The sequence below is a fragment of the Cetorhinus maximus genome, chromosome 10, assembly GCF_964194155.1.
Source record: "Cetorhinus maximus chromosome 10, sCetMax3.hap1.1, whole genome shotgun sequence".
Lineage (NCBI taxonomy): Eukaryota > Metazoa > Chordata > Chondrichthyes > Lamniformes > Cetorhinidae > Cetorhinus > Cetorhinus maximus.
Window position 1 is genome coordinate 102,197,568 of NC_135888.1, and position 24,602 is coordinate 102,222,169.

General features: G+C 42.2%; 1 protein-coding gene across 6 annotated transcripts in view; it reads left to right on the forward strand.

Annotated features, from left to right (window-relative positions):
• Nucleotides 1–24,602, forward strand: part of LOC144685895 (rho GTPase-activating protein 26-like) — a 272,264-nt gene that overhangs the window by 179,561 nt on the left and 68,101 nt on the right. For all 6 annotated transcript variants that reach the window (XM_078550900.1, XM_078550905.1, XM_078550903.1 and 3 more), the window contains 4 exons: nucleotides 4,965–5,023; nucleotides 8,217–8,322; nucleotides 14,751–14,910; nucleotides 23,314–23,455. In XM_078550900.1, coding sequence (XP_078407026.1) covers nucleotides 4,965–5,023; nucleotides 8,217–8,322; nucleotides 14,751–14,910; nucleotides 23,314–23,455 — 467 coding nt within the window. The remainder of the gene's footprint in view (nucleotides 1–4,964; nucleotides 5,024–8,216; nucleotides 8,323–14,750; nucleotides 14,911–23,313; nucleotides 23,456–24,602) is intronic.

The window sequence follows — 24,602 nt, forward strand, 5'->3', positions numbered from 1 at the left end:
CGCACTTTAAGCAAAGCAAAAAACTAACTTCATTCACCATGTGCAGTGTGGGTGAGGCTTAATCTCGGGTTGAATTTCATGAGGGAACAAAAACTGGGAGATTGCCTTGTTTGAAACTAGTGGAAGAAATCTACAGTGGCCCCCCACAGAGTTTTTGTGGCAAAGAAAAGCGATCAGCAGATTAGCTTGAAAGTATTGGAAAAGTAACCAGAACAATGAACTGAGGCATTCACAATCAAGAGATGGTAAAATTAAAGTTTTTACCTCTGATAATAGCTGGAGCTGAGGAGAATTAAAGTCGTCTCCAGAGGACTGTGGTATACTCATGGGTGGGCCCCCTACAGAAGTAAATAACTTTTAATAAGATTGAGGTATCTCATAAGAGAATTCTTGGGGGAAGTAGGAAGTAAACCTGGGTGCATATATGTAGTTATAAACCATATTGTTAAGTTCATAGTGCTCATTTTGTTTGTCTTTTATGTACAATAAAGTTTGTGTTTTGCCTTTCAATGTGATGGGCCCTTGGCAGCGCTTGACATCATCTTGACAATGCTGAAGAAACTGCACGTCTTTGGTGTCTGAGAGTTGTTAAATCGCCCGCCACTCTTTCTAACTACCATTCATTCTTTGTGTCGTAGGTTTTTATGCTGTATGTTTGCCCTCAGACACTTGTAGGACCACTGCTTTTCTCTTGAAGTTTCCAGTTTGCAAAAACTTTGTGCTTATGCTCAATTAGGTACTGTATCACTTGGTCATTTTTGTCAAACCAGTCACAATGTTTTCCTGGTAGAGAGGCCAAGGTGCTCTTTGAAGTTGCTTGTTATGGTGGACATTTGAGTCAACCAGGCACTGTGGGTACACTATAATTCCTGGTGGCAGGAGGCTGAGAGATTGGCAGTGAGGCGCTGACTGAGAAGGGCAGTCTCAGGGGGATCTTCAAGGCCTCGAATGTTCAGTTGTCTCGTGGCATTGCTTCTGTTAACTTTGTTGTTTGGGGGCCAGGTTCATGGAGATGGTAGCTTGGGTGAGGCAGTGATTGGTCTAGCAGTTGTCAGTAACTGTCATGGCACGGGTGATGTGGCCATCTCTGCGGCCCCTTGCTCGAATGATGACGTAGTCTATCAGGTGCCAGTGTTTGGACCGTGGGTGTTGCCATGAAGTCTTGTGCTTGCCTCGCTGGCGGAACAGGGTGTTAGCTATATCAAGAGGAGGGCCCAATTGGAATCTGCTTTTCTCACACCTGCTTTGCCAGCCACACCCTTCCAGAGATTCATATTCGTTGACGTTGAAACCTGAGGAGGATCAGTTTGTCACCTGTTGGGACTCTGGCTAGGGATTGCTTATGGTCAGTGTGCAGTCCTTCCTTGGCCTCATCTGTTGTCTCATGCATGTGCTGATGACGGTGGCATGCTGATTCCTCATTAGGGTGAGCCAGACAGTAATGAGGTGCTTGTTTAACCCATACAGGGAGTCGCTGAGGTGTCAGACAAGCTAATTTTTGATGGCATAACCTGCCCCATGGAGGCATTGTTACTCTTCTGGAAGTCCCTTCCAGAAAAAGTTGCCCACCGCCTTGCTTCTTCAGTTGGCCTCCTTCTGCACGTCATGTCTCACTTAGGGCAACAATATTGATGTTGAGGTGCCTGAGTTCCTGAGCTATGATGGTAGTGCGGTGCTCAGGTCTGCCACTTGTTGAGGTTATCTATGAGGGCCCTGGCATTCCAGGTCTCAACTTAATTTTGACGAGTGGAAGATTCTGTGTGATTTTTTTGTTTTTAACGTTGCACGCCAACCACCACATGGTCTTGGAAGAGTGGGGCCTTGCTCCAATGGCAAGGGGGTTCCAAGATGATTGGAGGCCAGAATCTGCTGTGAAACATTAGCATGGTCTGTGCATGGTCATACGCAGGCATGAATGTGATTGCAGGGACATAGGTTACTTATGACCCAACCATTGTCCACTCCCACATCCCCCTTCGCCACCCCACAACCCCCCACCCCACACAGCCCAAACAATATCCCTTCGCCCTTTCCCAGCTTCTTGCTGCAGTAGCCTTCTACTCACATCCAGCCAACCGCTCCCCAGACTTCATACAAATTTGTACATTGTACAAATGTTTGAGTGACCATTCTGATTGTGGAAACTACTACATTTCCCTTCTGTCTGTCTGCTGGGAACAATTTTGGGATCCTCTTGAATCATCTGTATAAGATCACCTCAGATTATTGTTCCTGAAGTGAAATGTGGATTTTGATCCAAGGGAAGCACTGTGAACATAATTTTTGTTGCAGTACAAATGTAGGAGAAGCATTCAATCATCTGACAAACCTGTGACGCTGTTAGTAGAAAGGCATTGTGGTAACACCTGCCATGTTTAGTTACTAGTTGAATGTAGCAAATGGGATTGTGTTTGATTCTTTCTCCTTTTTGGTAGCATTAAGTGAAGCTTCCATTTGGCTGCTTCTCTGCCATGCTGAAGGCTGCAATTTGAGATCGACAGGAATTGAGACCAAAATTAAAGAAATCATTGTTCATGAGATCCTGCTTTTAAGATCACAATCTGTGCTGTTTTGGCACATAAATTAGAAGATCTCTAGAATTTCATGTATCTGAAACCAAGGACTTAGCTCAGTGGTCTTGCATCTGAGTCAGAAGGATTTGGATTAATTCCCAGCTCCAGAGACTTCAACATATTATTTACTTCAACATACACTTCAGTGCATCATTGGCACCATCAGTGCCATTTTTCTTTTAAACCAATTGGGTCCTGTCTACTGTCTCAGATGGATGTAGAAGAATCCACAGAGCTATTTTAACAAGTGCAGGGTGTTTTCAAGGTACCATGGCCATTGTCGATCCGTCAACAAATATCACTTAAACTGATGATCTAACTATAATCGCATTGTTGTTTGAGACCTTGCCCTGTACAGATTGGCTGCCATGCCTCCCTACCTTACAGTCGTGTCTACATTTCAATAGAACTTCATTGCTGTAAAGTGCTTTAGACTTCTTAAGGTCATGGAAAGCACTATATAACTGCAAGTTCTTTTTCTTTCCATAGCATTTTTAGTATGAAGACTGAAGTTATGTTCTAGACAGCATCTATTTATTTTATAGACCACTATCGCTGTTTGAAGGGATATCGCTGAAATTAGCCTAGGAATTTACATATCCTTTCATATGTCATCATTTCAGGAATGTCTGTTCCAGTTTTGGCTGTCTGAGGAAGTGATTAAGGGATGAATGTGAGCTGAAAATTAAGACCAAGGTTGAAGTTTTTAGGAGCTTTATCAGGGGTCACGAGAGCAGAAAAACACTAACACCCCAGGATACAGCATGATCAAGATATCACCTTTGTTCCACTGGACAACTAGCCAATATGTGGAAGTCTGCAGCTCTGCTTAGTCTCAGTAGTAACTAAGTACCCCAGCTAGTTTAGCACAAGTTGTCCTACAGTTGATGTGAAATTGGAATAGCTTCAGACAGGAGAACTATTACATGAAATCACCAGCCTTTGAGCCCAAGTGGGGGCTAAATTTGGAGCCACCATTAAATTATTATTCTTACTACCTTTTATTCTTGTATTCTGAGAGTAAGGACTTGTAATAATTTGCACTGCTTTCACCTTGAACTGGTTCCATAAAGTGAAAGGGAAGATGGTTGGCGAATATGTATAATCCATCACACTGCAACATTCAGTTTTGAGCATTTGGCACTATTTTCATGAACTTATGAATATCACATCATTAAAAGTCTTGCCAGTTTTTAAATAACTTGTTTTACTCGTCACTGAATGTGGACATTGCTGGCAGTTATTCCCTGTATTTAGTTGCCCTGAGAAGCAGGTGATGGGCTGCATTCTTGAACCATTTTAGTAGCAGTTCGATATAACTCAATGGGTTGAATGGCCTCCTTCTGTGCTTTTATCATTTTAAGATTCAATGAATTGAATAGCTTGGTAGACCGCTTCAAAGGAACTTTGAGAGTCATTCAAATTGGTCTGGAGTCACACATAGGGGAGAATTTTCTCCCATCGGGGGGGTTGTGCAGGGGTGGGCACGCAGCCGATCGGTGCACCCGATCGGCTGGGTGCAGCCATTTTACGTGGGCAGGCCAATTAAGGCCCACCCAGCGTGACGCACATCCGGAAGCGCTGTGCGCTCCCTGTGCGGTTGGTTGCCTGAGTCAGGAGTACGCTCTTTCGCGCATGTGCGTGAAAGAGCGCAGAAATCTCATTGAGGCACATCTGTGCCTCAGGGAGATTAGTTTTAAGTTTAAACAGTTTAATAAAGTGTTGAAAAATTTTTTATGACATATCCCCTCATGTGAAACTGTCACATGAGCTGGGACATGTGCATTAATATTAATAAAAAATTTTCTGAAAATTTTAAATCATTCGTGAAACCTCATCCTGCCCGTGGATGAGGTTCCATGAAAAATGCGAAGGCCGCCTGGGCTCTTCGCCTGCTCACCAACCTTAAGGTTGGACTGGCAGCTCAGCTGATTACCTTAATTGCTTTTTAACACGCCTTAATAGGCCTTTGACAATTTGGCGGGCGCACAGCTGAGTCAGCTGCGCCACACCGAACTGAAAATCTAAATGATGCGCGGTGACGTCAGGACGCGCACCCGACATCACCCCATGTCATTTTACTCCTCAGCGAGTGGGTCCCGCCCCCGCTCGCTGAGCAAAAGATTCTGCCCATGGACCAGACTAGGTAAGGATGGCAGATTTCTATCCATAAAGGACCCAGTTGAGTATTAACTTTTACTGATGCAAGCTATTTTTATTTCCCGTTCTCTTCACTGAGTTCAAATTCGCAAACTGCTATGTCCAGGCCTCTGGGTTGCTAATTTTATAACATAATCATTGTGCTACTACATCTGTTGTATATGAATCAAATGTAAAATCAAAATCTTTCTATTCAATATTAGCTTTATGACATTTCACATTTTCGTTTAGGGTGCTTCCAGCTCCACTGATGACATTCCAATTACAACACAACTTTATCAAAGCAGCCAGTAAGTGCAGAATCTTACTCTACTAGATTAATGGAACTGCATAAAGTTAGTAAAACAGACAGTGTTAGTAGCATTTTAACTCATACCCTGCTAGATAAACAGGAACTATTTGTGTTTAGCACAAGAAGAATATGTAGAATGGAAACTCCTGTTGGACTATTAATTTTGCTCCTTTAAAGGGCTGGGAGCAGTTTAGAATTCAGCAAAGGAGGGCCAAGGGATCGATTAAGAAGGGGAAAATAGAGTACAAGAGTAAGCTTGCAGGGAACATAAAAACTGACTGTAAAAGTTTCTATAGGTATGTGAAGAGAAAAAAATTGGTGAAGACAAATGTAGGTCCCTTACAGTCAGAAACAGGGGAATTTATAATGGGGAACAAAGAAATGGCTGACCAACTAAATACATACTTTGGTTCTGTCTTCACAACGGAGGACACTAATAACATACCAGAAATGTTGGGGAACACAGGGCTTAGTGAGAGGGAGGAACTGAAAGAAATCAGTATTAGTAGGGAAATGGTGTTGGGGAAATTGATGGGATTGAAGGCCGATAAATCCCCAGGGCCTGATGATCTACATCCCAGAGTACTTAATAGTGACCCTAGAAATAGTGGATGCATTGGTGGTCATCTTCCGAGATTCTATAGACTCTGGAACAGTTCCTACAGATTGGAGGGTAGCTAATGTAACCCCACTATTTAAAAAGGGAGGCAGAGATAAAACATGGATTTATAGACCAGTCAGCCTGACATCGGTAGTGGGGAAAATTCTAGAGTCCATTATAAAAGATTTAATAGCTGAGCACGTGGAAAACAGTGGCAGAATCAGACAGAGTCATCATGGATTTATGAAAGGGAAATCATGCTTGACAAATCTACTGGAATTTTTCAAGGATGTAACTAGTAGAGTTGATGAGGGGGAGCCATTGGATGTGGTTTATTTGGACTTTCAGAAGGCTTTCGACAAAGTCCCACAGAGATTGTCGTGTAAAATTAAAGCGCATGGGATTGAGAGTAGTGTAGTGTATTGAGATGGATAGAAAACTGGTTGGCAGACAGGAAACAAAGAGTAGGAATAAACAGGTCTTTTTCCGAATGGCAGGCAGTGACTAGTGGGGTACCTCAGGGATCGGTGCTGGGACCCCAGTTATTCATAATATATATGAATGATTTAGATCAGGGAATTAAATGTAATATCTCCAAATTTGCAGATGACACAAAGCTGGGTGGGAGGGTGAGCTGTGAGGAGGGTGCAGAGATGCTTCAGTGTGATTTGGACAAACTGAGTGAGTGGGCAAATGCATGGCAGATGCAGTATAATGTGGATAAATGTGAGGTTATCCATTTTGGTAGCAAAAACAGAAAGGCAGATTATTATCTGAATGGCTATAAATTGAGAGAGGGGAATGTGCAACGAGACCCTGGATGTCCTTGTACACCAGTCGCTGAAGGTAAGCATGCAGGTGCAGCAGGTAGTAAAGAAGACAAATGGTATGTTGGCCTTCATAGCCAGAGGATTCGAGTACAGGAACAGGGATGTCTTGCTGCAATTGTACAGGGCCTTGGTGAGACCACACCTGGAATATTGTGTGCTGTTTTGGTCTCCTTATCTGAGGAAGAATGTTCTTGATATAGAGGGAGTGCAGCGAAGGTTTACCAGACTGATTCCTGAGATGGCAGGACTGACATATGAGGAGAGATTGAGTTGATTAGGATTATATTCGCTGGAGTTCAGAAGAATATGGGGGGATTCTCATAGAAACCTATAAAATTCTAACAGGACTAGACAGGGTATGCAGGAAGGATGTTCCCGATGGTGGGGGAGTCCAGAACCAGGGGGTCACACTCTGAGGATATGGGGTAGACCATTTAGGACTGAGATGAGGAGAAATTTCTTCACCCAGAGAGTGGTGAGCCTGTAGAATTCGTTACCACAGAAAGTAGTTGAGACCAAAACATTGTATGTTTTCAAGAAGGAGTTAGATATAGCTCTTGGGGCGAAAGGGATCAAAGGGTATGGGGAGAAAGCGGGAGCAGGCCATTGAGTTGGATGATCAGCCATGATCATAATGAATGGTGGAGCAGGCTCGAAGGGCTGAATGACTTACTTCTGCTCCTAGTTTCTATGTTTCTAAATAGGCCATCAAATTCTGCTTTCATTATTCACCCATTACTCAGGAGCTTTAACAGATCTTCACTCAATATTCTCACACTGACATGTCCAGCAGCAGGTTGAGGCTAGTGATCAGAGCTGAAAGCCTTTTCCAGATTTCCCTCTTCTAATCCAGGAGCACTCTGGGCTTCTAATACAGGAGCACTCCATTCTGCCTGGCTGAAAAAAAATAAGAGAATTGGAAACTGAATCTGATCTGTATACTTTGATTACTGACCTAGATAGTCAGTGAATAATTAGGGAGCAGGTTGTAAAGTTTCAGGGAGGGAGGAAGATTTGGAGCTTTTTTGCTGTGATATTTTTTGAGATTCAAGAAAATATTAGAATTTTCTTAGAAGCCATCCAAAGAACCATTCGTCATTGGATAAAATCTGCCCTATCATGGACTCTATCCTACCTACATAATAGCCTGAGAGAAAATTCTTCATAAATACTCCTGTAAAGTTAATTTGGCAAAGCTCCTGAATATTTACTAAGCCTACATATCCACTACTCTGGCCTGCTGCCTGTAATTGGAAAACCCTTTCCTCCCCATCCTCAGGTGGAAAGCAAACCAGTGTAGCATGTTGATCAACACAGCCTGTACTATCCCCTGTGGAACTCAATGCAGTTTGCTAGCAGATATTTCTAGATAGAGAATTGCTCTGTTCTGTCGAGCTTTTGGTCTCCTTTCAAAGTGCTTAAAAGCATTTCTGAACATGTACCTAAATTGTTGAACTTTTTTAATGTAAGTATGGAAGGCTTTCAGGAACTTAGCATACCACAGACAATTTTAATATTCTTTATATTTTCTATCTATGGTGACATATGTAGCCACCAAGGTGGGTTTATTAAATCCATGTAAGCTGATAGCACTAGGCAAACTAATAGACCAATTCATTGTTTCAAAGGAACTCTGCATTATTAGGCTTTTTTAACTGAAATCAGATTAACTTGAGAATTATTACTGTAGCAAATGGGTATCAGAGTATTTTTAAATGGAAAACCACAAGTATTTTAATTCTGTTTTCGATTTCTACTAGAATTGGATCATCCAGAATCAAGACTGTCAGAGATTCACAAATATGTGCATCGGCTACCGGAAAAGAACAGAGCAATGTTGGAAATAACAATAAAACATTTGGCAAAGTAAGACGAAGCTCCTTGCTTTAGCTGGTTTGATAGAGTTTCTGTCTCTTTAAAACTTTCTTTACAAAATACATACATCAATTTTTAAGCAATTATTGAAGGTGATAAAATGATGTAGTGAATGTAACCTATTTATAAATTGCCTTTGTATACTCTTGAGTAACAGATTATGACTTTGTGCCTTCAGTTTGTGATGCTTTGTGTAATCTTGGTAGGGTGGTTCAGGGAGGCAATGATAAACGGAGAAAAGCATCTTGGACAGTGTTTGTTTTGTAGTAGGATATAAACTGGTTTTGAGAAATGTATGAGTAAATTGTGTGCTGCTTCAGACACAAATGGTATGTACCATGTTATGGGCAGCTACAAAAAGGGCTGTGAACTAGATTGTTTTCTTGCTTTACAGGGAGTCCCCTAGCTTTCACTCAGTGTTTTACTCAACCAATTTGAAGGTGGAGAAGACTTACCTTGTGTTAATACGATTAATAATAATTGCGTTATTTGTGTAGCAATTTTGTTATAAAATTTCTACAAAAGTTCTTTTTAAAGGAGGCATTTCTTACAAAATTGTAGGACATCAGTGCAGCAATTTAGTGGATTAACAAGTATATCCTTGGCAACAACTTTGTGAAAGCATGACACCAGGTCAGATAGTCAGAAACAAAAATCTAATTGAAACTTTTGAATCTGAAAGCATGTTTCTCTGTTGTCAAATTAATCGGCATGGGGTATATTATTATAGATAGATTATAGAGTACTTCGATTCAATTACTATGGATTAGAATAGATTCATTAATGTAACATTCTTGGGCAGCCTCCCTGGGGACATCTGCATTGTGCATCTCTGTCCTGGACTGCTTTCCTTAGCCCTTTCTCCTCCAATGTCCTCTCTTTCTCTGTTTAAGTACGATGCCTCTGATCGTGAGTGCGTTTTAACCTTAATTTCAAGTTAACTGCTGGTTTAAACTATTGCTGTCCATTCCCTGACCATACTTGCTCTCTGCCCTCCTCGGTGAGCTTTGGACCTTTCCTCAAATTTGGCTTCAAATTCCTGAACTTCTCTGGGCATTTGGACTACACTTCTGCACTGAATTACACTGTAAGACAGTGCTGTTGAGTCTGATCTGCTGCTATGTTGCTTACATTTTAAAGTAACTTTGACCAGCTTACAGCCCTTCCCCAACTGCTGCTATTCTCACTGAGCCTGTGCCTGACCTCCTACAGTGGCTGGTTTAGTAGCTTCAGCTACACCTTGGTTTCTGGCTGGCGTTCCACTCTCTTGGGTTAAAGTACACTTACTAGCTGCTTCTGGATCTTATGGTGGCCTCCAATTTCACTCTCAGCTTTCTGCCCTGCAACTGATTCTGCACACCTCTTGGATCTTCGTTCCCATGAAAATATCTCCATCAGTGCCCCCACTGACACTCTATCCTTCAAGTACCTTTTGGAATATACTCACTTACCACACCCATCTCTGAACTTGGACAGCTTATCGATGCTCCAAGCTGACTCCACCCTACGTACATCAACTTTATCCCACCACGAGATTTGGAATTTAACTCTGGACTGTCTCCTATTGTTTCCTCTCTATTCCCTGCTAGCTACCAGGATATATGTATTCTGAAAATTCATTGTAAACAGGCCTATGTGACTTGAGTTTTAAACTTGTCCATTCACATGTGCATTTGCCTGCTGCTCTGGATCTGAGCCCATCGCTTCTATTTTAATGTTTTTAACCTCCCTTTTATTTCATTTCTTCCTACCCCTCCTATTGTCACACTTCCTTCCATTACATCCCTCCCTGGTGCTCTGCCCTCCTGAATCCCTACCCCAAACCTTCACTATTCCTCAACCTTCCTACCCTCCTGCTGCTGGCCCAGGCTTGACTCCCTCTTGGATAAGTCTACAGCTTCCTGCTCTGCCTCCTGTTACATTCTGAAGGGCCCCACAAGACACTTGTCACTGCACTTGTTATGAGCAGCAACCCAAACTGCCTCATCCTGCTCTCTCACTGACCATTCTGCCAAGCATGCCAGCTGGGGGCTAAGCTTGGCAATATCCTCCTTCTCCAACCCAACCATCACATGCTGACCATGCTGACTCTATCAAAGAATTAGCTGTTTGCATCTCCCTCCCTCACTCATGAACAAGGCCCTTGAAATCCATGAGTTTATTGTAGACAATTGCATTGACATCATGGTCTCAATAGAAACCAAGTAGAGGAGCGTTATGGCACAGTCGTTGGTAAATGCCAAGCTGCTGAAATTGCAACTGCAAACTTGCAAAACAGTTGTGGCAGTTGTTTCAATTTGTATATTTATTTCGAGATGTGTGCCTTCACCACCGAGCCTTATTGGTTTTTTACAAAACTAAATTAAACATTTATTAATAGAAGAAATTATTTTAAGCACATACATAGGTCTACAAATTGCTACTATGATAACTCCCAGCTTCCCTAATTAGTCTCACTCCCAGTAACACCTCCGTTAAGGCAACAGTAAGACACATAGATTTTAAAAGACCCAGGCAAAGTAACACGATACCCTGAGTAGTTGAATTCAAAGTGAGTTTTCTTAAGTGAGTTCCTTACAGACAGCAGCTTGAGGCTTAGATGTTGGAAGCTTTTCACACTTGTGTTAGATCTTAAAATGCCTGCCCTCACACACATTCTTCTCTCCTTTATACATATTTTCCCCTTTGAATGCAAATTCCCATATTTTCACTATGTCTTTGGACTTTACCTCTCTAATAATAAAAATCTATCATAGTTCTAATTTTTCTTCTGGCTAGGTGTAACATTTCACCTCCTCTTTTGAATTCAAGCTACTCTGGTTTATTTAAAAATGCATTCTAAAACTTCATCCATGTTTACCTATTTAGCATTTCAAACCTAGCTTGTCTTCTGACATCAAAGCCTTCAGACAAGCTGTCTTTAATTCAATCAAGTCATATACACACACACACACGCAGAGCCTTAGACATAGACCCCATTATTACTCTACAATAAATTCCAATAACATTATGAAAATTATTATATCTCCCTGACAAGGGGCGATAGATAACACCTTCACCCTACTGAAGTCTCCCTGCTTGTCTACAGCTTCCACCACTTGTCTTACCCAGATAGTTGCAGTGACGGTGTGACTCATCAACAAACCACACCTTGATCTTACCCCTCACTCCTCTGTGACTTTCTCCTCATCTCACTTTGTTCCATGCCTCAGAACTCTCATTTAAAATCTTTGATCTCTATCGCCCACCCAATACCATGCCACTTTTCTCACTCAGCTATCTGCATTGCTTTCTTCCCTCAGCCTCTGCACCAAATGACTTCTCATTCTCAGTGATTTCAACTGCCATCTCAATTCATCATATTCTCTCTCCTGCTAAGTTCAGTGCCCTCCTATCCACCCTTAATCTTTCCATCCATGTAAACTCCGCAATCCACCTCTTTGGCCTTGTGTCTCACAAGGCCTTGCTACTTCCAGAGTATCAATCGCAGACCTCTGATCACTTCCTTGTATTGCTCTTTACCCATATCTCACTTCCCCTCCCAACCCTACTTACTTCTGTGTCTGCCCCTGGAAAAGTCACCCTGCCAATTGACGTACAACTTCAGTTTCAAAATTCCAGCTTCTCACCTTGACCCGCTATTCACCATGACATCTGCAGCCACCAATCTGCTCAACCACACCGTCATCTTCGATGCCCTAGTTCCCATTAAAACCATTATTCTCTCACCTTGGCCATTCCCCTTCATCTCAAATGCAAAGAATGTAGATTTGAACAGTTATGGCAGACAACTGCTTTAGATTTTCACTGCCAGATCCAGCTGGACCACACAAAACTCTGTTAGGTCCTGCTCCCACCTTTAAAAATGGGTCACTATTCTAGGATTATGCTGGAATGCACAGGTAAGCCCTTACAAGCCATTTTCTTAAACCCCTCTCCTCTGTTTCCTTCATCCTCACCTCTAACAACATTTGAGGAGCTCATGGACCTTTTTGTAACTAAAATTGAGACCACTTGATCCACTGCTTCAGCCAATTTCTTGCCCTCCATAGCCCACTGGCCTAAACCTCCTCTAAGCACTGACTGCCCTAGCCTTGAACTTGTTTTTTTCTCTAGTTTTTCCCTTATCTCCCTTCATGACCACTCTAAGCTCATCATATCCATGAAATTTACCTCCTGCTCTCTGAACCTATTCCTACCAGAGTACTGACCTTGCTAGATCCCTTGTTAGTTGTAATTGTTAATGGCTGCCTCTTCAGGACATCCCTTCTCCTTTAAATCTGCTCTCATCACTCCACTCCTCTCTTTTAAAAAAAAAACAACCTGTGACCCTCTCCGTCCTGGCAAACCATAGCCCTACCTCCAACCTCCCTTTCACCTCCAAAATCCTTGAACATGTTGTTGCCTCCCAAACCCGGGTCCATCTTTCCCGGAACAACTTGGTTGAATCGCTGCAATCAGGTTTCCACCCCTGCCACAGTACTAAAACAGCTCTTATTAAAGTTACAAATGACATCCAATGTGACTGTGGTAAAGGTAAAGTATCCCTCCTCATTCTTCTCTGCATCTTGTAGATTGTGTACAGTGCAGCCATGGTGCACCGGTGGTGAGGGAATGAAAGTTTAAAATGATGGTTAAGTTTCTAGTCATTTCCAGATGGTGGGGGATTTAAAGGTGGTAATGCTGTCAAGGGGAGTTGATTAGACTTTTTCCTGCTGGAGATGGTCATTGCATGGCACTTCTGTGGCATGAATGTTATTTGCCACATTTCAGTCCAAGTCTGAATGTTGACCAGGTTTGACTGCTTCATTATCTGAAGAGTTGTGGACGGAACTGAACACTGCAATCATCGGCGAACATCCTGACTTCTGACCTTATGATGGATGGAAGGCTATTGATGAAGCAGCGGGAGATGGTTGGACCTAGGACACTACCCTGAGGAACTCCAGTGATATCCTAGGGTTGAGATAATTAGCCTCCAACAATCACAACCATCTTCCTTTGTGATAGGTATAACTTCAATCAGTTGAGAATTTTCCTCCTTGGTGCCACACTCACTCAAAATGCTGCAGTGATGTTAAAGGCAGTCACCTCCAATTCGTCTCTGAAATTAAGAACAGAAGAACATATGCAGTAGGCCATATGGCCCCTCAAACCTCCTCAGTAAGGACCATTCAGTAAGATCATGGCTGATCTGATTTTGGCCTCAACTCAACTTCCCTGTCTATTCCCCATAACCCTTGACTCCCCTCTAGTTCAAGAATCTGTCCATCTCAGCCTTGAATAAATTCAATGACAGCCCCCATAGCTCTCTGGTGTAGAAAATTCCAAAGATTCATGACCTTCTGAGGGAAAAAAATCTTCCTCATCTCTGTCTTAAATGGGCGACACCTTATTCTTAAACTATGCTCCCTAGTTCTAGATTTCCCCCACAAGGGGAAACATCCTCTCAGCATCTAAGCTGTCAAGCCCCTCAGAATCTTATGTGTTTCCATGATGGAAATGAGGCTTTAATGAGGCCTGTAGCCAAGTGGCCCTGGCGGAACGGAGTCTGAGCATTGATGGGCAGGCTGCTAAATTAGTGTCACTTGATGGAATTGTTGTCAAACCCTTCCATCGCTTTGCTAATGATTAAGTGTAGATTGATTGGGTGGTAACTGGTCAGATTGGATTTGTCCTGCTTTTGTGGACAGGATATACCTTGACAATTTTCCACTTTGTTGGGTAGATGACAGTGTTATAACAGCTTGGCTAGTGGCTTGGCTAGTTAGGAAGCACAAGTGTTCAGCACTACAGCTGGGATGTCATTGGGACCCATACTCAGGCCAAGATCAAATCAGCCATGTTCTTATTGAATGGTGGAGCAGGTTCGGGGGCCATATAGCCTACTAATATGCTTAGCTGTTTCTTAATATCACATGCAGTGAATCAAATTGGCTGAAGATTGGATTCTGTGATGTTGGGGACCTCAGGAGGAGTCGAGATGCATCATCCACCAACATTTCTGGCTGAAGATAACTGACAATTCTTTTAGCCTTATCTTTGCCTGCTGGGCTCTGCCACAATTGAGAATGAGGATGTTCATCGATCCTCCTCCTCTACAGACTGTATTCTATCATTTTGTCACAAACCCCTTTTATAACCTTTTGATTTCAGTTTTAATTTGTTTATAGGTTTATTTTAAAGTGCCTGTTGTTATTGTGTACAGGTCAACTGTTTGGTGGACAGCAGCTAGTGTTGGTCACCTAGTTAGTGTAATGAAGTGTATAAGTTCCATTTTCCTAGAATTTGTCTAGGAACTATCTATGGTTTAGGAAGCTGAGCTGCTAGTTCTGTTTTGTCTTAAGTAATTGCAACATTTTAGAATAATTTTGTTGGCCAGTCTTCAGTCAATGAGTTCATTCTGTCTTGTTGCCCAGGGTGTCCAATAACCACAAACAAAATCTGATGACCGTGGCAAATCTAGGTGTGGTGTTTGGACCAACTCTGCTCAGACCACAGGAGGAGACTGTAGCAGCAATCATGGATATCAAATTCCAGAATATAATTGTTGAGATTTTAATAGAGAACCATGAAACGGTAAGTGTTGCAGAAGCTGCGCTCTCATTCATTTGTGTATAGACATCCATAGCTCTTTACCATAGAATAGTACAGCACAGAGAAAGATTATTCGGCCCATCAAGGCTGTGCCAGCTCTTTCTAAGAGTAATCCTGTTAGTCCCACTCTTGGTTCTTTTCCATTATCCCTGCGATTCATTGTTCTGTATTTATCAAATTCCCTTTTGAAAGCTACCATTGAATCTGTTTCTACCACCCTGTTGGGGAATGCATTATAAATCGTAACCACCTGTTGCATAAATAAGTTTTATCTCTTGTCACCTCTGGTTCTTTTGCCTATTACCTCAAATCTGTGCCCCCTAGCTATTGGCCCTTTAAAACATTGGGAACAGTTCTCTTTATTTACTCTATCTAAACTCTTCATGACTTTAAACACGTCTAACAAATCTCCCCTTGTCCTTCTCTGCTCTACAGAGAACAACTCCAGCTTCTGCAGTCTATTCATATAACTGTAATTCCTTATGTCTGGAGCAATTCTAGTAAATCTCTTCTGTACCCTCTCTAAAAGCTTCCCTCAAGTGTGGTGCTCAAAATTGGACACAACACTCCAGTTGGGTCTTATATAGGTTTAGCTTCACTTTCTGGCTTTTGTAGCCTACATCACTCTTAATAATGTCTAGGATCCTATCCTGTCTTCATATCTGCTATCCTCATATCCTCATATTCTATCCTATATCCTATCCTAATGCTGAGGACTCCCTCACGCCCATCAGAAATTTCCAAGTCCACTACATACAATCTATGCTATTGCGAATTTGGTTTTGACTTCCTTCAGTTGGTGGAATGTTGGATGCTCCTATAATTTAACTTATGCCTATGCCCATTGCATAGTGTAAAGTGGAATACTGCTGATACTCGAAATCTAAAATAAAAACAGAAAATATTGAAAACATTCAGGGCAGGCAACATCTGTGGAGAGAGAATCAGAGGTAATATTTCAGGTCAAGGGCCTTTCATCAGGATTGGGAAATGTTAGAGATGTAATAGGTTTTGAGCAATAGATTTTGTGGGTGGGACAAGGTCAATAGGAAGGTCTTGTTCCTCAAACTTGCATTCACATTCAGCTTCACTGGAACAATGCAGCAGGCCAAGGATAGAGATGTCAGTGTGAGAGCAAGGTAAAGAACTAAAATGACAGGCTACCAGAAGCTCAAAGTCATGCTTGTGGACTGAACGAAGGTGTTCTGCAAAGCATCACTCAATCTACATTTGGCCTCCCCAGTGTAGAGGAGACAGCATTGTGAGAGGTGAATACAGATTACTAAATTGAAAGAAGTAAACATAAATCCCTGCTTCACCTGGAAGGTGTGCCTGGAGCCTTGGACGGTGAGGAGAGAGGAGATAGAACGGCAGGTGTTGCATTTCCTGCGCTAGCATAGAAAGGTGCCATGGGAAGGAATAAATGGTCCCTTCGGAATGCTGAGAGGGGAGGGGAAATGTGTTTGGTTTTGGCATCAGCCTGCTCCTATGCCCTCCCTCCCAGCATCATGATGGGGTTCCGCTTGTCCTCACCTTCCACCCCACCAGCCTTCGTATTCAAAGATTAATTTTCTGCCATTTCTACTGCCTGCAGCATGATGCCACCACCTTACATATCTTCCCCTCCTCTACAATTTCAGCATTCCAAAGAGACCATTCCTCCTTTGGTACCCTGGTCCACTCCTCAATCATCCCCAACACAACTCCCCTTTCCACAGGACCTCACCAAGCAAATGCAGGAGATGTAACATCTGCCCTTTCAGCTCCACTCATCTCACTGTTCAAGGCCCCAAGCACTCCTTCCAGGTGAAGCAGTGATTTATGTGTACTTCTTTCAACTTAGTATACTGTGTTCACTGCTCACAATGCGGTTTCCTCCCCATTGGAAACACAGATTGGATGACTGCTTTGCAGAACACCGCTCCATTCAGTCCACAAGCATGACTCTGGGCTTTTGGTGAGTTATCGCTTTAATTCTCCACCTTGCTCTCATGCTAACATTGCTCCCCTTGGCTTACTGCACTGTTCTAGTGAAGCTCATTGCAAGCTTGAGGAATAGCACCTCATCTTTTGATTAAGCACTTTACAGCCTCCTGGACTCAACATTAAGTTCAACAATTTCAGACTGTAACCCCATTTTGTTTCCTTTTCTTTGCATGTTTTGGTTTGTGTCTCTTTTTTATTGCATCAAGACAGCTGCATACCTGCTATAGGTACATCTTTTATTTCTTTGTTTCTTTTTTTGCCCCATCACCATTCTCTCTGACCCTGTAAGACAAACTCTTTTGTCATTCAATCTCTCCTGTCTTACGTCAAGAAACTATCATATTTTCCCTAATATTATTGTGGGATATTTTAAAGCAGGTTTGTTTGTGTGTGTGTGTGTGTGTGTGTGTGTGTGTGTGTGTGTGTGTGTGTGTGTGGCTCATTTAATTAAACTAGAAACTATTAGACTGCAAGGTTTAAATTATCAAAGGAGTGAGGTGTAAAAGAGGCATTTGAAATGGAGATGAGTGAAATGAGGGTGAGGTCAACAGATACAGTGTGAATGAAATTTGCATTTTTAGGAAGGGAAACAAGCAGTAGTGTCATGGAACATATAGAGATTAAAGAGGTGGAGGTGCTTGCTGCCTTACAGCTAACAAAGGTAGATAAATCCCCCGGGCCTAACATGATATTCCCTCAGACCTTGAAGGAGACTAGTGTAGAAATTGCAGGGGCCCTGGCAGAAATATTTAAAATGTCCTTAGCCACGGGTGAGGTGCCGGAGGATTGGAGGGTAGCTCTTGTTGTTCCGTTGTTTAAAAAAGGCTCCAAAAATAAACCGGGTAATTACAGGCCAGTGAGCCTGATGTCAGTAGTAGGTAAACTATTGGAAGGTGTTCTGAGAGATCGGATATACAATTATTTGGACAGCCAAGGGCTGATTAAGGATAGTCAGCATGGCTTTGTGCGTGGTAGGTCGTATTTAACGAACTTTGTAGAGTTTTTCGAGGAGGTTACCAAGAAAGTAGATGAAGGAAAGGCTGTGGATGTTGTCTGCATGGACTTTGACAAGGCCTTTGACAAGGTCCCACATTGGAGGTTAGTTCAGGAGGTTCAGACACTTGGTATCCATGGAGAGGTTGTAAACTGGATTCGAAATTGGCTGTGTGGGAGAAGACACAGTGGTAGTGGATGATTGCTTCTCAGACTGGAGGTCTGTGACTAGTGGTGTGCCTCAGGGATCTGTGCTGTTGTTTGTTGTCTCTATCAATGATTTGGATGATAATGTGGTAAATTGGATCAGCAAGTTTGCTGATGACACTAAGATTGGAGACGTTGTGGACAGCGAGGAAGGCTTTCAAAGCTTGCAGAGGGATCTGGACCAACTGGAAAAATGGGCCAGAAAATGGCAGATGGAATTTAATGCAGAAAAGTGAGAGGTGTTGCATTTTGGAAGGACAAACCAAGGTAGAACATACACAGTAAATGGTAGGGCACTGAGGAGTGTGGAGGAACAAAGGGATCTGGGAGTTCAGATACATAATTCCCTGAAAGTGGCGTCACAGGTAGACAGGGTTGTAAAGAAAGCTTTTGGCATACTGGCCTTCATAAATCAAAGTATTGAGTATAGGAGTTGGGATGTTATGGTGAGGTTGTATAAGACATTGGTGAGGCCAACTTTGGAGTATTGTGTGCAGTTCTGGTCGCCTAACTACAGGAAGGATATCAGTAAGATTGAAAGAGTGCAGGGAAGATTTACTAGGATGTTGCCAGGTCTTAAGGAGTTGAGTTACAGGAAAAGATTAAACAGGTTAGGACTTTATTCCTTGGAGCGTAGAAGGATGAGGGGAGATTTGATAGAAGTTTACAAAATTATGAGGGGTATAGACAGAGTAAATGCGAGTAGGCTCTTTCCACTTAGATTAGGAGAGATAAACATGAGAGGACATGGCTTTAGGGTGAAAGGAAAAAGTTTAGGGGGAACATTAGGGGGAACTTCTTCACTCAGAGAGTGGTGAGAGTGTGGAACGAGCTGCCATCTGACATGGTAAATGCGGGCTCACTCTTAAGTTTTAAGAATAAATTGGATAGATACATGGATGGGAGAGGTCTGGAGGGTTATGGACTGGGTGCAGGTCAATGGGATTAGTGGAATAATATTTCAGCGCAGACTAGAAGAGCCGAATGGCCTGTTTTCTGTGCTGTAGTGTTCTATGGTTCTATAGTTCTAGGTAAGTGGAGAAGTGTTTGATTTTCAAAGGGACATGAAAAATGTTTACAGCTGGCAAGATAAATAAGGCAAGGTTGATTTTTCCCAAAATTGCTGGCCATAATGAGAACATGAAAGTTTTTTATATTCGAGGAAAAGTAACACCTAAAGACAAGTGGAAACAATGGAATTTACAAATCAAAAGGGATAAAATAAATTTAAAGAAGGATGGAAAGCTGTGTGAGCTGTGGCCATGTGAGATCTTGAAAGGTGACTGTGTGAAACAGACTTGGAGAAATAGCCTTTAGCCACCCTGCAGAAGTTTGCTGTTCCAGTAACCAAAGTTGTGTTTAAAGCCTTTGGATGCCCATTGTGCACTGGGTGCTTGTGACAAAATTGCTTGATAACTTTATATATTTGGAATCTATTTGGACTGTTGTCTTAAAGGGGCTATGTAGTTGGGAGTCTGGTTAAGTAGAAATTTTGGGAAATGTTATAACTGTGTAACTGTAATCTTGTGTGTTTAAGTTTGTTCTTTTGTTAATAAACATTTTAATTTTAACCTTTAAATTCTCTAAAGGTGGTAGTAGACATTACTTCTGACGTCAATGCACAAGCCTTCTCGTAATAAATACAAATTGCAAAATTGTTGTGATAGCGTGGCCAAGTTTCCCTTGTGGTTTTGGTCAGCCTGACAAATACCATCTGCCATATCATAACGCTTACATCCTTTCATGTACCTTCCCTTTGTCTTTGTCCCACACACCCCTTGCTCAAAACCTATTTCATCTTCAACCTTTCCCAGTTCTGATGTATGATCCTTGACCTAAAATGCTAATTCTGTTACTCTCTCTACAGATACTGAGTGTTTCCAGAAGTTTTAATTGCATATCTCATGTAGCTGTTTTCACATGTCTTGGTCTTGTATTCATTGAAGTTTTTCAGTATATATAGAGAAAAATTCTTGCCTGTTAACAAATATAATTTCCTGAACAATTTAAAAGTTAATTCATGACGTTGTTATATGTGTCATTTAACTGTAAATTTGAAAAATATCTGGTTTAAAAATGATTGACTTCATTACTCAATTTTGCTGCTTAGATCCTTAAATAAGGCATCTCACACCAGTTTGAGTTGAGAAGGGTACAGCATAATTAGTTGATGCAACGTTGCATTTAAAAAGAAAGAAAAGTCTAAACTGTACGATGGATATCTTGAAAACTTTGAAAACTATATTCATGCTAGTGTTGGGAGAATGTGTACATTGTCACCTGTTCTGTCTGAATTAAAATGAGCCATTTAGCAAGCAGAGTTCTTTGTCCAATTCAGCAGTACAATTTTAGCATTGCATTTGGAAGATGGTAATGTGAAACCTACTAGGGAGGTTTCCTTAGAAACCTAATTGTGAGGGTGTGGGACAAGATTTTCAAATGGTCCCAGATGATCCACAGGAAGATAACGAGCCATGTCTGAGATCATTCAGATTCTGAACTTTCCTTAATATATTTGACTTACTAGCACGTTATTTCTGTTACAAAGGCAAAACACTACGGATGCTTGAAATCCAAAATAAAAAGTGAAAATCCTGGAAACCTGCTGAATACTTTCAGCATTTTCTGTTTTTATTTGTTATTATTGTTGTTGTATACAAATAAAACACTCTGCAAAGATTCTGCTTTCCTTTGACACTATTATGATCATACAAAACCATCAGACAAATAAACCCAGCAGATCTATCTAGCCTGTACTATACAGTTGTGATGCCTTGTACATTTTATGTAGCACTGGGTGAAATGAAAAACCAGATTAAAAATCCACAGCTGGAAAATAAAAATTGACAAAAAAGAAGGACTTAGGCTAGAATTTTCTGGCCCCGTTGGTGTCGGGCGTTATGGCGAGCAAGGTTGGACAATACAGCAAAAAGGTCAGAACTCTGTTTCAGGCCGCTGTGAAAGTGCAGTGGAATCATCTGATGGTGTCCGCCATGGTGAACACCAGTCCCACTGGAGGCAGGCGTGAACCCGCTTTGCATCTCGCTAATGGGTGACACACCGGGAATGGGACGACACGGTGCAAAAAGTCGCCATTGCAGCTGGCGGGTACAACGTCTTTTTTACCACCCGCTAATGCACTTTATGCAAATCTGGGACAATTCTGCCCTTAGCCTATGATTGAGTAGTTGAATAGGGTTTACAACATCATTACCCAACTTGCTCAGGTACATTTAAAGATTACAGGCAGATTATTCTGTTTTACCTGTTTGAACTTCTGTGTTGTGAAGTAAATTCTGGAAACTACAGCAATAAATGCAGTGAATAGATTTTTAAAATCAATTCTTGGGATGTGAGCATAGCTGGCAAGGCCAGCATTTATTGTCTTAAGAAGGTGATGATGAACTGCCACAGTCCATGTGGCGTATACCCATTGTTTGGCTTGATACAACTGAGTGGATTGCTAGGCCATTTAGAGCGCAGTTAACAGTCAGCCACATTGCTGTGGATGTGGAGTCACACATCGGCCAGATCAGGCGAACATGGCAGATTTCCTTCACTAAAGAACATTAGTGAACCAGATGGTTGCTTCAGAAGACTAGTATTCTATTCCATATTTATTATTCAAACAATAATTACGGAATCATTAATAATTGGTTTAATCCAAACCCACCACCGCTACCATCTAGAAGGACAAGGGCAGCAGATGCATTGGAACATCACCGCCTGGAAGTTCCACTCCAAGCCACACACCATCCTAACTTGGAAATATATCACTGTTCCTTCATAGTCATCTTCAGCTGCTTCACCAATAACCATCCCTCCATCATAAGGTTAGAAATTGGGATGTTCGCTGATGATTGCACAATGTTCAGCACCATTTGCAACTCCTCAGATGCTGAAGCAGCCCATGTCCAAATGCAGCAAGACCTGGACAATATCCAGGCTTGTGCTGACAAGTGGCAAGTGACATTTGCGCCACAGAAGTGCCAGGCAATGACGATCTCCAACAAGAGAGAATCTAACCGTTGTCCCTTGACATTCAATGACTGAAACCCCACTATCAACATCCTGGGGTTACCATTGACCAGAAACTGAACTGGACTAGCCATATAAATACTGTGGCCACAAGGGCAGGTCAGAGGCTAGGAATCCTGTGGCGAGTAACTCACCTCCTGACTACCCAAAGCCAATCCACCATCTACAAGGCACAGGCCAGGAGTTTTATGGAATACCCTCCACTTGCCTGGATGAGTGCAGCTCCAGCAACACTCAAGAAGCTTGACACCATCATGGACAAAGCAGCCCCCTTGATTAGCAGACCTTCCACAAATGTTCATTCCCTCCACCACCGAAGCACAGTGGCAGCAGTGTGTACCATCCAAAGATGCACTGCAGGAACCCACCAAGGCTCCTTAGACAGCACCTTCCAAACCCACGACTGCTACCATCTAGAAGGACAAGGGCAGCAGACACATGGGAACCACCACCTGTAAGTTCCCCTCCAAGCCACTTGCTACCCTGACTTGAAAATATATTGCCGTTCCTTCACTGTTACTGGATCAAAACCCTGGAACTCCCTCCCTAACAGCACTGTGGGTGTACCTACACCATGTGGACAACAGCAGTTCAAGATGGCAGCTAACCATCACCTTCTCAAGGACAATTAGGGATGGGCAATAAATGCTGGCCCAGCCAGTGATGTCCACATCCCAAGAACGTTTTTTTTAAAAAATTGTTGTAAAAATCCACCTGGTTCATTAATGTCCTTTAGGAAAGGAAATCTGCCATCTTTACCTGGTCTGCCCTACACATGACACCAGATCCACAGCAATGTGGTTGGTTTGTAACTGCCCTCTGAAATGGCCTAGCAAGCCACTCATTTCAAGAGCAATTGGGGATGAGCAACAAATGCTGGCTTTGTTAGCAACTCTCACGTGCCATGAAAGAATAAAAAAAGGATAGACTTGACACTGAAATGCCCTCCTGTCGATTAGCATGCTGACACTTACTGTTTAGGCTTATACATGAAGGGTAGATGTCTGGCACTACTGGAGCCAACTCCCATCAGGGGAAGGGGTGAGGACTGGTAGGGGGTAAGCTCTTACAGGTACTAATAACTCTGGGAGTAGGAGTCTGCTTTTGGCCAATATTGAAGTTCAGAATGTATGTGAAGATTTCTTTGTAAACCATCCACAGATTTTCCAAATGGAACCAGAAACGGGCACAATTCAACCAAATCTATCACTGAATTCTGCACAGAAAAAGAGTTTTGAGTGTAAGCCTCCCTTATGTAGCCAGAGGCCTTTAATGTTGTTTCCAGCAAATTCAAATGAAAATGGTAAGTACTGGCAATCTGTATTGTAAAGTCATTGATAACTAACCATTGTTATTTTATCTACTTCATAACATACATTACCTCATCTGTACTCTGCACCCATTTGTAATATCTGCCAGTTTGCATATACAGAAACTCAGTTATATGTTCACATAGTTTATTAATTTAACTTTCTTTGCTCATCTCTGTTTATAACTGGCATTTTGAAACATTACGTAATGAAATAAGACAGAAGGTATAGTCACAATATTAGAATTAGGAGGCCATGAATTTATTTTATGACATTTGCTATGTTTAAAAATGTCTTGGTTGATCAGTGGGCATTTCAACTGGTGTGAAAATATTTTTGATCACCGTTGTAGTTCAAGTTTTTCTCCTATTACTGTTCCATAACTTACTTCGCCGCCCATAAAGAACAATACTGAATTGCAAAGAATTGCTTATTGAAGATTATGTGGGATGCCTACCATGCACATTTCGATATCATTGTCTGAAAATTTTGCTGCCCAGTGTTCTTCAAATTCTGCCAGCCATTACTTTCCTGAATTATTGTTGCCAATATACACAGTTTATGAAGTGCATCTGATTTGAAGTGTTGCTGCAAGCCTTTAATCCCACAGAAATATAGGGCTTTTACCCTTCTTCCCACCCCCGTCACCCCAAGATATCTGTATGAATATATATTTCCTTTAAAGTCTTCAAACTGAAGGTTGGGCCAGAATTTTCCTGTTGGCATGCGGGGGCAGGCTCCACATGCCCGCACGTAAAATGACGCGAGGTGATGTCGGGCAAGCGTCCCGACATCACCGCGCGCCATCGCGATATTTGGGAAGGCGGGTGCGCTTTAAGTTCAAATGCACGGCCGCCATCAATTAACGGGCCAGTTAAAGCCGTTGAGGCAGCAATCGATCTCGATTTTTTGCAACCCATGCAATCTTCAGGACGTCGCACAGGCACAACGGGTAGGCGGGTAGGAGACATTTGTATATACCTCATCCACGGGCGGGATAAGGGGGATGAGTGGGGTCGCGAATGTGATGTTTGAGGTATTTAAGTGTGAAAATGATTTTTACTTGCCTGAGTGAGCAGGAAGACTTCAAAACTCACACCAGCTGCTAGGACAGGAGTAAAAGCCTTGGTCAGGACTCTA